This window comes from Rhinoderma darwinii, chromosome 5 (genome assembly GCF_050947455.1).
Source record: "Rhinoderma darwinii isolate aRhiDar2 chromosome 5, aRhiDar2.hap1, whole genome shotgun sequence".
Classification (NCBI taxonomy): domain Eukaryota; kingdom Metazoa; phylum Chordata; class Amphibia; order Anura; family Rhinodermatidae; genus Rhinoderma; species Rhinoderma darwinii.
Window position 1 is genome coordinate 224,269,708 of NC_134691.1, and position 15,101 is coordinate 224,284,808.

Sequence of the window (15,101 nt, forward strand, 5' to 3'; positions counted from 1 at the left end):
TTTTTGATCACTTTTTATTTCAATTTTTGGAAGACAAAGTGACCAAAAAATAGCAGTTATGTCAGTATTTTTTAGTTTTTTTTTTACGGCGTTCACTGTGCGGAATAAATAACATAATATTTTTATAGTTAAGGTCGTTACGGTCGCAGCGATACCAAATATGTATGGCTTTATTATTTTTTTCAATAATAAATGACTTGATAAGGGGAAAAGGGCGATTGTGTTTTGTGTTATTATTTGAAACTTTTATTGTATTTTTACAACTTTTATTTTTATTTTTTTTTACACTTTTTTTTTTAACACTTTTCTTTAGTCCCACTAGGGGACTTAAAGGTCCAACTGTTTGTTTGATGTTCTAATACATTGCACTACCCATGTAGTGCAATGTATTAGAACTGTCAGTTGTTCACTGACAGCAAGCCGATCAGGCTCCGCCTCCGGGCGGGGCCTAATCGGCTAACGTAATGGCAGATAGGAAGCCTTTGTTAGGCTTCCGGTTGCCATAGCAATCGCCCCCCCCCCGCAACAATCGCCCCCCGCAATTGCGTAGCGGGGTGCCGATGTTGCTATAACAACTTAAATGCGGCAGTCACTATTGACTGCCGCAATTAAGGGGTTAATCGGTTTGGATCACCGCTGTGATCCGACCCGATGTTTTCCCGCAGTACTAAGGCTGCTAGTACCAGCCTGTACTGGGAGATGCCGGGCTGCGGGGAGTGTCTGTGAGCACTGTTAGGCGCACACGTGGATTAAAGGGCTGCAGGCACAATGACCAGCTTTGCAACCGGTTAATCTACGTGGGGTGGTCGTGAAGGGGTTGATGCCCAACTGGGCGTTTTTTAACTTTTGACCAAGTGGGCATTGTAAAGAGAAGTGTATGCCGCTGACCAATCAGCATCATACACTTCTCTCCATTCATGTCCTTTTGTAATCACAGTTGTGAATGACAGCACAGCGTGATCTCGCTGTGCTGTGTGAGTAAGTCCCACAGAAACTTTACTGAAGTGTCGGGAGTGTGAATAGACATCGCATCCTGGCGGAAGGCAATGTCTATTTACTCTCAAGACACGTCAGTAAAGGTAATGTGGGTGTATGTGACAGCACAGCGTGATTTTGCGAGATCACGCTGTGCTGTGATTACAAATGGACATGAATGGAGAGAAGTGAATGACGCTGATTGGTCAGCGTCATACACTTCTCTTTACAATGCCCACTTGGTCAAAAGTTAAAAAACGCCCAGTTGAGCATTAAGAATCTAATTAGCATAAATATAAAGTTGTTCATAAGTTGCTCAAAAATGATAGTTTTTCAAAAAATAAAACCCACTGTTATCTACATTACAGCGCCGATCAGATTATGTAGGAGATAGGGCATTTATAATCTGGTGACAGAGCCTCTTTAAAATATAAAAAATTTATAAATATAAAAAACGGTGTCACGTCATGGGTTGCCCTTATTTTTTCTCATTACTTTAAATGTGTAAAAATATGACAAGGATGATGGATGTTTAGGTTACTTAAACATTAGAAGTTATTGTTCCTTTCAGAACTATTGTTTTATATACATGTATTTATATTTTGGTTTCAATTTACAGTGTACATGAATGTACCCAAGACATTATATAACTGTCAACCGCCTGGCAAATTTAAGCAATAGCGGATGACAGCCTTAATGCCTACAGATACCATCAGACCCCTTGCCCAATGGGTGGATTTTTTCTTTTATCTCTAATTTCATCAAAATGAGGTGATGCTAAACAGCAGCAATCACTGAGTTCCCCTTTTTCCCACATTCCTTATATCTGCTATTTTTTAGCATTTGTAAAGGTTTAAAGTACAAATCAATTATCATTTAGAGTACCTTGTGCATTTCTGGATTTAGAACAAATGGTCTATTAGTAGAATTACATGCACTCTCCAAAGGAACTTCTATAAGAGGCTGATTCCCCTGATTTTTTAGAGGCACTGCATTGAAAGTAGAAATTATTCCCCACTCCTTGGAAGCCTAAAAAACAAACACAAGATTGCATCACTAGACCACTAAATAAAATAAATACTGAAATCTTTAGAAATAGAATTGTAATTCAGGAATGCAGAGTACTGTATGAATTTTGATAAATTTACATCACACGTTCAAAGGAAACACTGGTGAAATTCAGGGCATTTTAAGTGTGTATTACATTAGACCATAGATACCTCAGAGTCAGTGAAGAAATTGTACAGAAGTACATCATCAAACTCCAAGCCTTTTGCCTCATAAATAGTCAGAACCAGAGCAAGACTCAATTCCTCTGGGATATTTTCTTTGGCATTTTCATTTACTACCAAAATCACCTAAAAAGTAAATCAATAAATTAAGTCAAAAAAAGAAACTAGGCAAAGGGTTGAATTACATTGTCTGATCTATTCATTTCTACAATATTAACCCCTTAACGATTGAGCCTATTTTGGCACTAAGGACCGCAGATTGTTTTCGTCTTTGCCATTACTTTTTTATTTTTCCATCAATTTAATTTCCGAGGTTCACTGTGCATCATAAATAGATTTATTCTATGGGTCGTTACTATTACGGCGATACCAAATACGTATAGTTATTTCTTTTAGATGTTGCTACTTTTGCACAATAAAAGCACTTTTCACGGAAAAAATTTTTTTTATGTCGCTGCATTCCAACAGCCATAATTTTTCCGATGACTGTATGGTGGCTTGGTGGAGTGCATTATCTCGGTTTAACCACTTAGATTCCATGATTGCTATTGGCTACAGCATCTAAGCGGTTACAAAGCCGGGGTAAAAATTATCTCCAATCCCGGCTGTTGCCGCAGAATTTAGGCTGTATATTACAGCTGGCACCACTCGCACAGTACCTGTGCCCGCGACATTCACTGGACATACGATTATGTCCTACTTCGGTCAGACATGTACTGTTAAGTAAGGTATTCATTGGCATTAAAAGTTAAATTGTCTATTTATTTTGAGATTTAATGAATCATTTATACAGTCAATTCTCCCTTCCCACCCATGAGCAGAAAGAAGGGGCCACGGATTGATTAACGACCTGGGAATCAGACCCACATCCCACAATAATGGCCTATGCTAATGCTAAGCCATCAATGTGAAATCCTGGAAAATGCTTATAAATAATATTTTTCCCCATATAGTATCTGAAAAGAGATTTCATCTTGTGGGTCCCGAGGTTTACTTTGACTTTTTTTTTTTTTTATAATTTGACTAGTAGGAAATACGTGTAACTTACATAATAAAGTAGATTATTACATTTCTTAATTAGCTAACACTTGTACAGTAATTTCTGTTGACTACTAGATTTTTTGTATTTTTATACCTGTTGTATATAATGTACCTGGCCTTTTTAGACTGAACCATTTCATATGACCATTTCTGACACTATTTTATAAACAGAAAACTTATTAGTATTCATTTATAACCTGATGTGCTCCAAATTCAATTGGTTGTGTCTTCCTTTTGTTGCCGCGTAATAGTATTGCCAGGTCACTAATACAACATGAATCAAGCACCGTCGGCTTTGGACCATCAAACAAACCACAGTCACGTGGCAATCGATCAAATGACTCTGGGAAAAAGTACTGCAGCAGGTCTACAACTGCAGATGCCAAATAAAGAATGCCTAGCACAAGAAAAAAAAATATAGATTAACTGGATATTAATGTAAAATTGTGAAGCTTAAGTGTACCTCCACTTTCAGTGAAAAGCGGTTATAGTGCAGGAGGGGGCATTATAGTCTATATTCTACATCACTTGTATTTGCTATCTTGCTTCTAGCAGCAGCCCGGACTATGTAAAGTCCATTCTGCCGGCTGTTCTTAACCCTTCAGTGGGAGACAGAGCGACCTGCTCGTCACCATGGCTTTCATATTGGATTTTATAGCGCTGGCGGCCGTTCTGGATATGGGAGCCATGGCCACGAACAGGTCGATCTGTCCACTACTGAAGAGTTAAAAACAGCCGGTAGAATGGACGCTACACAGTCCGGGCCGCTGCTGGAAGCAAGATAGCTAATACAAGTGATGTAGAAAAACGATTATATTGCACACTCCTGTACTATAACAGGTTTCACTGAAAGTGGAAGTACACTTTAAAGTGTAGCTAAACATTTGACAAACTTCTGACATGTCATAATGACATGTCAGAAGTTTGTATTGGTGGGGGTCCGAGCACTGAGACCCCCACCAATCGCTAGAACGAAGCAGAAGAAGTGCTCGTGGGAGCGCTCAGCTGCTTCGTGTCTGTTCAGCTTTTTCTGGAAAGCCGATGTATCGGAGTGCGGGCTCATAGACTTTCTATCGAGTCTGTAGACGATACATTTATTTCCAGAAAAAGCCAAACAGACACAAAACGGCTGAGCGCTCACGCGAGTGCTTCAGCTGCTTCGTTCTAGTGATTGGTGGGGGTCTCAGTGATCGGACCCTCACCAATACAAACTTCTGACATGTCATTATGACACATCAGAAGTTTGTCAAACGTTTAGCGACACTTTAAAAAAATTGTAAAGAAATCAATTATGTTGCCAAGTAGATAGAAAATAAACAATGATCTGAAGACACTGTTCTTAAAGAAAATGTATCACTCAGAGCAGACTACTCAGTCTGAATGACTGCCAGTTCGGAGCTACGGTTTCCACCTCTGATACAGACATTGCTGTGGAGACAAAATCTACAGTCAAGTTTCAATTAATTTATATCCAATGCCCAGCTTAAAGAGGCTCTGTCACCACATTATAAGTGCCCTGTCTCCTACATAAGGAGTTCGGCGCTATAATGTAGGTCACAGTAATGCTTTTTATTTAATAAAACTATCTATTTTCACCACTTTATTAGCGATTTTAGATTTATGCGAATGAGTTGCTTAATGCCCAAGTGGGCGTGTTTTTACTTTAGACCAAGTGGGCGTTGTATAGAGGAGTGCATGACGCTGACCAATCAGTATAATGCACTCCTCTCCACGGAATGTCTATTCACAATCTCTGAACTTCATTACTGTTTTTGTGGTAGTTACAGCAGAGCAAAGTGTAATCTCCCTGTAACCGGTCATTTACCGTGTAATGTCGCGAGATTACGCGTCCTCTGCTGTAACTGCCATAGAAACAGTAACGAAGTGCAGAGATTGTGAATAGACATCCCGTGGAATGTCTATTCACTGTCTAAATACTTCAGTATTGTTAATGTGTTAGTATAAAACAGCACATAGCGATCTAAAAGGATCCCTATGCGCTGACTAAATGAATGGAGAGGAGTGCATGATGCTGATTGGTCAGCGTCATACACTCCTCTGTACAATGCCCACTTGGTCTAAAGTAAAAATACGCCCACTTGGGCATTAAGAAACTCATTAGCATAAATCTAAAATCGTTAATAAAGTGGTGAAAATAGCTTGTTTTATTAAATAAAAAGCATTACTGTCACCTACATTATAGCGCCGATCTCCTTATGTAGGAGACAGGGCACTTATAATGTGGTGACAGAGCCTCTTTAAAGAGGCTCTGTCACCAGATTTTCAAACCCCTATCTCCAGATCGGCGCTGCAATGTAGATAACAGTAACGTTTTGTTTTTTTTTCAAAAACGAGCATTTTTGGCCAAGTTATGACCATTTTTATATTTATGCAAATGAGCCTTTCTTAAGTACAACTGGGCGTGTTTAAAGTTATGTCCAAGCGTGCGTGTATTGTGTGTGTACATCTGGGTGTGTTTAGTTGCTTTACTAGCTGGGCGTTGTGAATGGAAGTGTATGCTGACAAAACAGCATCATCCACTTCTCTTCATTACCACCCAGCTTCAGGCAGTTCACAGACGCACAGCGTGTCCTCGCGAGATCACGCTGTGACGTCACTCACTTCCTCCCACAGGAACTTCATCGCGTCGGACGCTGTGTGTCTGTGAACTGGCAGAAGCTGGGTGGTAATGAAGAGAAGTGGATGATGCTGATTCGTCAGCATCATACACTTCCATTCACAACGCCCAGCTAGTAAAGCAAGTAAACACACCCAGATGTACACACAATACACGCCCAGTTGTACTTTAACTTTAAACACGCCCAGTTGTACTTCAGAAAGGCTAATTTGCATAAATATAAAAATGGTCATAACTTGGCCAAAAATGCTCGTTTTTGAAAAAAAAACAAAACACGTTACTGTTATCTACATTGCAGCGCCGATCTGCTGCAATAGGAGATAGGGGTTTGAAAATCTGGTGACAGAGCCTCTTTAAAGAAAGTAAAACAATAAAATTTAAGGCAAGTTTGAGAATGACAAAAGAAGGGTAAAGCTTTAACTGTAACTCACCTGAATGAGATCTATAGTTTTGAATTAATTGGTACACTTGTTTTGGTTTGCGGACAATGCAGTTCTTCTTGCTACCTGAGCAGTTTTTGTTTGCATAGTAGAACAAGGATCTCAGGTCACTGAAACGAAATGCAACCCCTTTCATTATGCTCTGTGCTGTGTCTCCAGTAAGAAACATGGAATTGGGATCATTAATGCATCGCATAAGCAAAAACAGCTCTGCCTGAGTGAAGTCTTGAATCTCATCCCCATAAAGTTCATGGATAGACCATGGCAACTCTTCAAGCTGTGAAACTCTGTAAAATAAATTATACAAGACATCCTCTTCATCAAAGTACCCAAGCTGTGATTTAATTTGTTCATACAAGCAAAAAAGGCGATAGATTTCCTTCCGATCTCCTTGAAAGTTTGGTGCTCTTTTCTTTCCCAGTTTAATGTACTCCTGTTCAGTAAGTCTGCCTTGTTGGCAGCTTAATGCTTCAAATGATCCTTTCATAAAAGACTTGATCTCTTTCCAGACAAGTGCAGCATTGTACAGAGACTTTCCTTTCACCATCTTAGGCCACAAAGTATTGGCAAATACCTCAAAGGTGACAAAAACGCGAGGATCAGACTCTTTCTGTTCACAGTCATTTTCTTCTTCTTCATTTTCGGGGTCAGACTCCATCTCATAATCCTCATTCAACAAATCTAGCACATCAATGTTATCCAAAGCAGACCATCCAACAATATTCCTTTTTAGACTTCCATCTTCATTTCTGGGGAAGTATGGATCAGGCATTGAGGCATCCAGTAGGATCAGCAGCTGCTGGGAAGTTATGAACAAAGGATAGTTCTCATCTTGGATATCTTGCAACCTATAAACATTAGGCTCAATTGGTTTATAATTGCTTGTTGCTTTTGTAGATTTGCTTAACTCAAGAAAATTTCGTTGTACCTCTTGACAAAGCACTTGGTTTTTGGTAATAAATATTGGATGATAATGTTCCAATTCAACACTGTTGTCCGTTTCATCAGCGGATTGGTCTTCTGCATCCATGCTCTCTGGTTCTGGAAGTACCTGCTCTTCATATGTATTATTAGACCATTCTGTTTCAGAATTCTCCTCATCATCCATGTCACCAAAATCAACATTTTCACTATATTTTCTCCTTTGCCAGGTCTGCTTCACTAGCAATGGGCCAACTAACTCAGCTTTTGCCCAGTAAGCGTGAAACTTATTCCAGAGACGATACAAACAACAAGTTGTTTTTCCTGTCCCACTCCTACCAATTAATATGATTGTTTCAATGGGTTTGGGATTTAGATCAATCACTGCATACTCTAACTCCCCAACTCTAAAGGGATACTCAACTCTGGAGTACATGTTGCTTAATACATTTAGTGCCATGTCTGTGCTGAAGCTGTGGAATTTCATAATATTGTATTCAGTTTCTGCTGCACTGGCAGGGGGGAAGTAATCTGGAACTACATGTTCCATATAGAGATCAAATTCTGTATCTTCCATAAAATATTTTGGAATACGCTTTTGTGTGTTTGAGGAAATTGTAACCTTTGTTATGCCCTTTAGTTTCTTTTTTAGTATACAGGTTAGACCCCTATTGTAAGCACTGCATATGCTTTCAATAGAATGATTCAGCTTCCCATGGTCAAGAACAATGTCCCAAATCCGTATAATTTCTGTGTAGACCCTGCCTGTTTTTACCAATGAAGATTCGGTCGAAAGAATTTTTTCTGGCTCCTCACTACATCGAGGTGAAAAATCAATTGCAAGTTCCCACAGCATCCGGGCTCCTTTATCTAGCTTAACCTCATAAAGCTTGATATTGCTCTTCACTTTCAGTAGTTTTTGAAGACTGCGTGTCCATTCCCCATTTCCAAGCTTCTGAATGGACACAATTATTTTATTTTTCATGTACTGTGGCACTGATTTGCATCCCAATTTCTTCAGGGCTTCAGGTGAACACTCAATTTCCCAGGTCATATTATTGAAATCTATTTTTGAAAGGTCAATGTCCTCTCCCAGTGGCTCAACATTATCTTCAACATTGTCAGACATTGCTAAATCCTTTGTGGCACATTCATTATTCTCCATCCAGGAGTCATTAGATAACCCATTCTGACTTGCTGTAACTCCATTTACATAGACCTCAGGTGCCTGATTGATCCCACTTTCTTTGGTCTGTACAGTGGTTGATGGCCTCAAACTGTCAAAGACGGGTTCCGTACATTTTATTAACTCTCCTATGATTTGCAGTAAGCTTTCTTTTGGAGTCATTGCTTTCTTTGTGCTTACAACTGGAAGTTCAATGGTAGTGTGTTCAGATATCTCAAGCTGAACAATTTGATCATCTATCACAGATTCAGGCGCAACGAAGAACGACTTTGCATTGTTCTTTCGTTGCGTTACATTTCCATTTGTCAGTGTCTTGGAAACAGAAGTTGGCTGATTTTGCTTGTATTTCTTTCTAACTTCACTCCAAGCTATGAAGCGCTGATCAGAGTTCTTTATCTTGTATTTTGCATCTTTTCCCTGGCGATTTGTTATTGTTAACTTAATGTCAAATCTTGCAAGCACATCCATTATTTTGCGATAATGTTTGCCATTATTACTCTGAAAAACCAAATGCATAACTGTGTCTCCATTTTGGTCCTGGGTGTTGGGTTCTAAATAAGAGTACTTCCGAGGTTCAGAAGAATACAAGTCCAAAAGGTATTTTGCCATGAATACACCATGATCCTCTGGGGAATGAAGGAAAATAAGAAAAAAAAAAGGTTATACGGTTTATTACATAGCACAAATATAAATCTTCAGCTTCTTCATTTAGCAGTTATGCATAGTAATAAAACCATGTTCTGGGACTTGTTTTATTAAATATAATTACCAATACCAATTTCTATATTGTCTCAACTATACTAACACACACGCACACGCACACACGCACACACGCACACACGCACACACGCACACACAATGATCTTGTACCACCTTAAAGGGAAGCAAATAATACAGAAACATTGAGAATGTCCAACAATGCAGCTGAGTGGTGCTTAGCTAGTCTTCTCTCTCCTAGTATAAGTGGATAGTATTAGTCGACCACCTGCATATTAGTAGAAGTTTAAGAAAACATTAATATGTGTCAGGTCCTCTTTAACCCGTTAGTGACCGCCAATACGCCTTTTCACGGCGGCCACTAACGGGCTTTATTCTGATGCATAGGCCTTTTCACGGCACTGCATCAGAATAAAATTGCGGCGCCGTGAAAAGAGATAGCTCCCTGCTCTCAGCTACCGGAGGTAGCTGAGGGCTTGGAGCACAGTCTGGGGACCGTTGTTTGCGGTCCCCAAATCGGCGATCGCCGGTATTCAACGAATACCGGCGACCGCCGTTACAATTAATGCAGCGGTGGAAAATCGACATTTTTATCTCCTCTCACCATGAATGTTTGGTGAGAGGAGATAAAAAACTAAACTGAAGGGCCTCCGATGCCCGCGATCGTGCCCCCCTTCTCTTCTCCTCCCGCAGCTGCCGGGAAGAGAAAAAAAATGGCACCCGCGCACACAATCTAATTAAGATTGCGGCGCCGTGCAGAGTGATAGCTCCCTGCCCTCAGCTACCAGAGGTAGCTGAGGGCTTGGAGCACAGTCTGGGGACCGTTGTTTGCGGTCCCCAAACCGGCGATCGCCGGTATTCAACGAATACCGGCGATCGCCGTTACAATTGATGCAGCATTGAAATCTAACTTTTTATCTCCTCTCACCATGACTGTTTGGTGAGAGGAGATAAAAAACTACTTGTTAGGCCTCCGATCGTGCCCCCCCTCCCCCCAACCGCCGGGAAAATAAAAAAACAATGGCGCACACATGCGCTGTCAGTAAAAGGCAGCTATTCTGCCTGTAAATAGAAACTGATCAGGGACCGTTATAATTGGTCCCTGATCAGATGGTCACTGTGATATACCTATCACAGTGACCATAGTCCCATATTTTCAAAATACAGCACAAGATTTGTGCTGTTTCCCTCCCTCCTCTCACTGTAGTTGATCTGTGAGGAAAGAGAGATACTATACAAATCTTGTGCTGTATTATACTGTAGAATACACCACATACTTACTCGCCAGTGTTCCGATATTATCCGAATATTGTCCGTAATTTACCCCAGATTACCCGTAATTACCCTAGATTACCCGTAATTAACCCAGATTACCCGTAATTAACCCAGATTACCCGTAATTACCCCAGATTACCAGTAATCACCCCAGATTACACGTAATCACCCTCGTTTTTTTGTTTGTATTCTAAAAAAAAACAAAAAACAACAATTATTAGTGTGGTGAACATGAAGCGCAGAATGTTCTCTGCAGAGCAGGCATACGCCATGCTGTGCTCTAGCGGTTCCGGCAGTGATACGGACACTGCGTCAGAAGCAGAACTTGGCTCAGAAAGCGACACAAGTTCTGCTTCTGCCACTGGACCCCCCCAGCCTTATAGTGGTGGACGCAGCGGTCAGCGGTGAAGCGTCAGGAGACGGGCCTAGTACTGCAGTCCCTTCCGCAATTTGGGATCCTGCAATTGCTTTCTCCCCCCCAAGTTTTGCCATTTACAGCGACTCCAGGCATCAACGCAGATGTCTCAAATTTTAGTCCCTATAATTTTTTTTCATTTGTTTATAGGCGATCAGGTCCTGGAACTAATCGTCCAGCAGACGAATTTATACGCTAAGCAATTTGGCACCCAAAATCCCAGGTCTTGCTATGCCAGAGGATGGATCCCCACAACAGTTTCTGAAATAAAAAAATTTTGGGGAATTACCCTAAACATGGGGATAGTAAAAAAAAACTCTATCCGCTCCTATCCATAGCACGCCTGTATTTGCAGCCGTTATGGCCCGAACGCGCTATGAGACTCTAATGCGTTTCATGCATTTTTCTGACAATACACAAATCCCCCCAAGAAGTGACCCAGCCTATGATCGCCTCAACAAACTGAGACCCCTAATCTCCCTCCTAAGTGACTCATTTTTCAATTTATACACCCCAGGCCAAAAACTAGCGGTAGATGAGTCCCTTATGTCCTTCAAGGGCCGTCTATCGTTTCGACAATACATCCCCTCCAAAAGAGCCCGATACGGAGTGAAACACTATAAGGTGTGCGAGAGCACAACGGGCTACACCTGTGGCTTTTTCATTTATGAGGGCAGGGACCGCCACATTAATCCCCCAGGATGCCCAGAGGATATTGGCATTAGTGGGAAAATTGTCTAGGAACTCATGGTGCCATTCCTACAAAAAGGGTACCATGTGTACACCGACAATTACTACACCAGTGTCCCCCTGTATAAGTCCCTCCATGCTGCGAATACAGGGGCCTGTGGGACGGTACGAAAAAATAGAGTCGGCTTCCCTCAACGACTGGTGTCCAGGCGACTAGTAAGGGGTGCGTCACTCTCATTTTCAAGTGACCAGCTGCTCGCTGTCAAATGGAGTGACAAAAAGGACATGTACATGCTCTCCACCGTGCACGAGGACACCACAGTGGCAGTAAGAGAGAGGGGTGCTACCTCTGATAAGAGGAAACCGGTCTGCGTGGTGGACTATAACAAGTTCATGGGGGGAGTCGATCTATCTGACCAGGTCCTACAACCGTACCTGGTCAAGCGCAAAACTAGGGCCTGGTATAAAAAGGTAGCGATCTACCTTATCCAAATGGCCACTTACAACAGCTATGTGCTCTATAAGACCCAGGGAACGCTCAGTTTCCTCCAGTATCAGGAGAAAATTATAGAGCACCTCCTGTTTGACTCCCCCGCACCTAGAGACTCCTTCGAGTCAGAGGATGTCAAAAGGCTCACTGAGCGCCACTTCCTTCACCCCGTCCCTGCCTCTGTGAACCAAAGATACCCCCAAAAGAGATGCCGGGTGTGCAGTAAACACGGAAGGAGGAGCGATTCCCGGTTTTACTGCCCCATGTGCCCTTCAAATCCAGGCCTGTGCAACTACCCCTGTTTTGAGAACTACCACACCGTTTCTAATTATTAATTTGATCTATAATTTAGGGAAAACCAAAAAGGGTGGGGTGGGGGGGGGATTCTTTTTAGGGAGTCAATTTCATTTATGCATATTTTTTTGTTTCGTTTCTGGGCTTTCCAAGGGAGGGAGGGATTCTCATGGGGAGGTTTATTTATTTCAGACTGTAAAACTAAATTTCCCCTTTATGATTTTTTTTATACAATTCTTGGACAATTAAATCCAGGACTTGATCACTCACAAATGAATACAGTTTATTGTGCAGGAGCCCACATCTGTCTATTCAGAACATGGACCCCACAAGTGTTCTTGAAATAAAAAATAAATGTGGGCATTGCATTTATTAGTAGATAAATCCAACACCTGCGGCCCGTGCCGCCCCTGAATTAGTGGAAGTCGTGCATTTTAGCAATGGTTACAAGAATAAATTGGGGATGTATTTCCTTTTTCTTATGACTATGTCCTGCCACATACGGCTGTTACATTCCTAATTCTGTACCGTGATACGGGCATGATATTTTTTTTTGGAGGATCTCTAATAATCGAGCTGTTCCTTATCAATACACCATGGGCTTTGTTACGGTTCTTCTGGAAATACTGACATCATTTTTGGGATTAGTGATCCTTTACTGTTCCTACAGATGGTTTTGGACACTGTCCCTTTATATATTCTGTAGGTGATTGGTTGTTTTGTGCACATAGCGGTTCCTACCTTGCCGGGCAGGGGCCTGTTATGGTGTACCGCGTCACTTGGCACATTCGTCCCTCATAAGGATTGATGGAGCTAAAGAGACGTTGTACAACCAGTCACTGAAAAAAAAAAAGCTTGTCTTGACAGCCCTGCAGGTGTTCTTCTATCTAGTGAACAGACTCGAGTTTGCAACATAGTTGGATACATTTTCCTCCATTTGTTTGAAGATATTGCCCGTCACTCCAGTACAGTTTATTTTTTCCTCTCTGACTGATTTTATATTAGGACAGAATTCTGTCCACAATGACATCATAATGGCACCAACTGCTTCTTCAGCAAAACATAGTCATAAGTACAGGCAAATACGTCTATAGCGACATGTATCCGTTATGAATACACGGCTTCACTTCTCTTCTGTATGCCGCACAAATTTATTAATGAGGCATATTTCTAACAAAATAACCTTCTACCACGTCTCCTCTATTTCATGTGGAAACGTAATAAGAGTTTGAAGAAAACATTATATACCCATAGTGTCTGAAATTATACCCATTATTTCCTCCTTTAAAAAATTTTTGGTCCGCATGCCCACTACACCACTAGATGAATACCTTTAGGGGTTTAGTTTTTAAAATGGGGTCATTTCTGCGTGGTTTTTTTTTTGTTCAGGCAGCTCAATGCCTCTAAATGCATGATATGGGGCCGAGAATTTATTCAATTGTGCCCTGAAAGCCAAAGCGTGCTCCCTCTCTTTTTGGCCCAGCCACACGTCTAATAAGCAGATTGGAGCAACAATGAGAGTATTTTTGAAAACAGGAGAAACGGGGTGATAGATTTTGGGGTGTGTTTCTTCATTCTTATGGTCGCTTTACACAGAAATCGGTCTTCAAAGTGATATTTTTATGGAAAAAGTGATTTTTTATTTTTCAGAATTTAAATGCATCTGCTTGTAAAACAGATGGTTATACCACCCAAAAAAGTTACTAGTTCACATTTCCCATATGTCTACTTTAGATTGGCATCGTTTTTTGAACATTCTTTAATTTTCTTGGACGTTACAAGGCTTAGAACATAAACAGCAATTTCTCATATTTTTAAGAAAATTTCAAAAGCCTTTTTTTTAAGGTACCTCTTCAGCTCTGAAGTGGCTTTGAGGGGCCTATGTATTAGAAACCCTGATAAAACACCCCATTTTAAAAACTAGACCCCTCAAAGTATTCAAAACAGCATTTAGAAAGTTTTTTAACCCTTCAGGCATTTCACAGTAATTAAAGCAAAGTGGAGGTGAAATGTGCAAATTTCATTTTTCTTGCTGAATTTCAATTTTGTTCAATTTTTTTTTCTGTAACACAGAAGGTTTTACCAGAGAAACACTACTAAATATGTATTCTGCCGTTTTTAGAAATGTCCCACGTGTGGCTCTAGTGTGCTCGTTGACTAAAACACAAGCCCCAGAAGAAAAGAAGGATCTAGTGCATTTTGAGGCCTCTTTTGTATTAGAATATATTTTAGGCAGCATGCCAGGTTTGAAGAGGTGTTGAGGTGCCAAAACAGTAGGAATCCCCCAATAGTGACCCCATTTTGGAAACTACACCCCTCAAGGAATCCATTTATGGTTGTTGTTGTTGTTACCATTTTGACCGCACAGTTTTTTCACAGCACCTATTTGAATTGGGCTGTGAAATGAAAAAAATAAAAAAATTTCCAATAAGATGTCATTTGTGATCAAAATGTCTTATTTTCTCAGGGAACAAAATACCCCATTTTGTTGCACAATTTGTCCTGAGTGCAGCAATACCCCATTTATGGTGATAAACTGCCGTTTGGGCCCATGGGAGGGCTCAGAAGGAAAAGAGCGCCATGTGCTTGATGGAGTCCAGATTTTGCGGGATTGGTTTTTGGGTGCCATGTCGCATTTGCAGAGCCCCAGAGGTATCAAAGCAATGGAAACCTACCAGAAGTGACCCCATTTTGGAAACTACACCCCTCAAGGAATTCAAATATGGTTGTTGTTACAATTTTGACCGCATAGTTTTTTCACAGCACCTATTTGAATTGGGCTGTGTA

At 40.9% G+C, this 15,101-nt stretch overlaps 1 protein-coding gene across 2 annotated transcripts in view; it reads right to left on the reverse strand.

Annotated features, from left to right (window-relative positions):
* Positions 1–15,101, reverse strand: part of TRANK1 (tetratricopeptide repeat and ankyrin repeat containing 1) — a 281,007-nt gene that overhangs the window by 67,249 nt on the left and 198,657 nt on the right. For both annotated transcript variants that reach the window (XM_075826966.1, XM_075826965.1), the window contains 4 exons: positions 6,318–9,059; positions 3,446–3,645; positions 2,196–2,333; positions 1,861–2,004 (listed from right to left, as the gene is read on the reverse strand). In XM_075826966.1, coding sequence (XP_075683081.1) covers positions 1,861–2,004; positions 2,196–2,333; positions 3,446–3,645; positions 6,318–9,059 — 3,224 coding nt within the window. The remainder of the gene's footprint in view (positions 1–1,860; positions 2,005–2,195; positions 2,334–3,445; positions 3,646–6,317; positions 9,060–15,101) is intronic.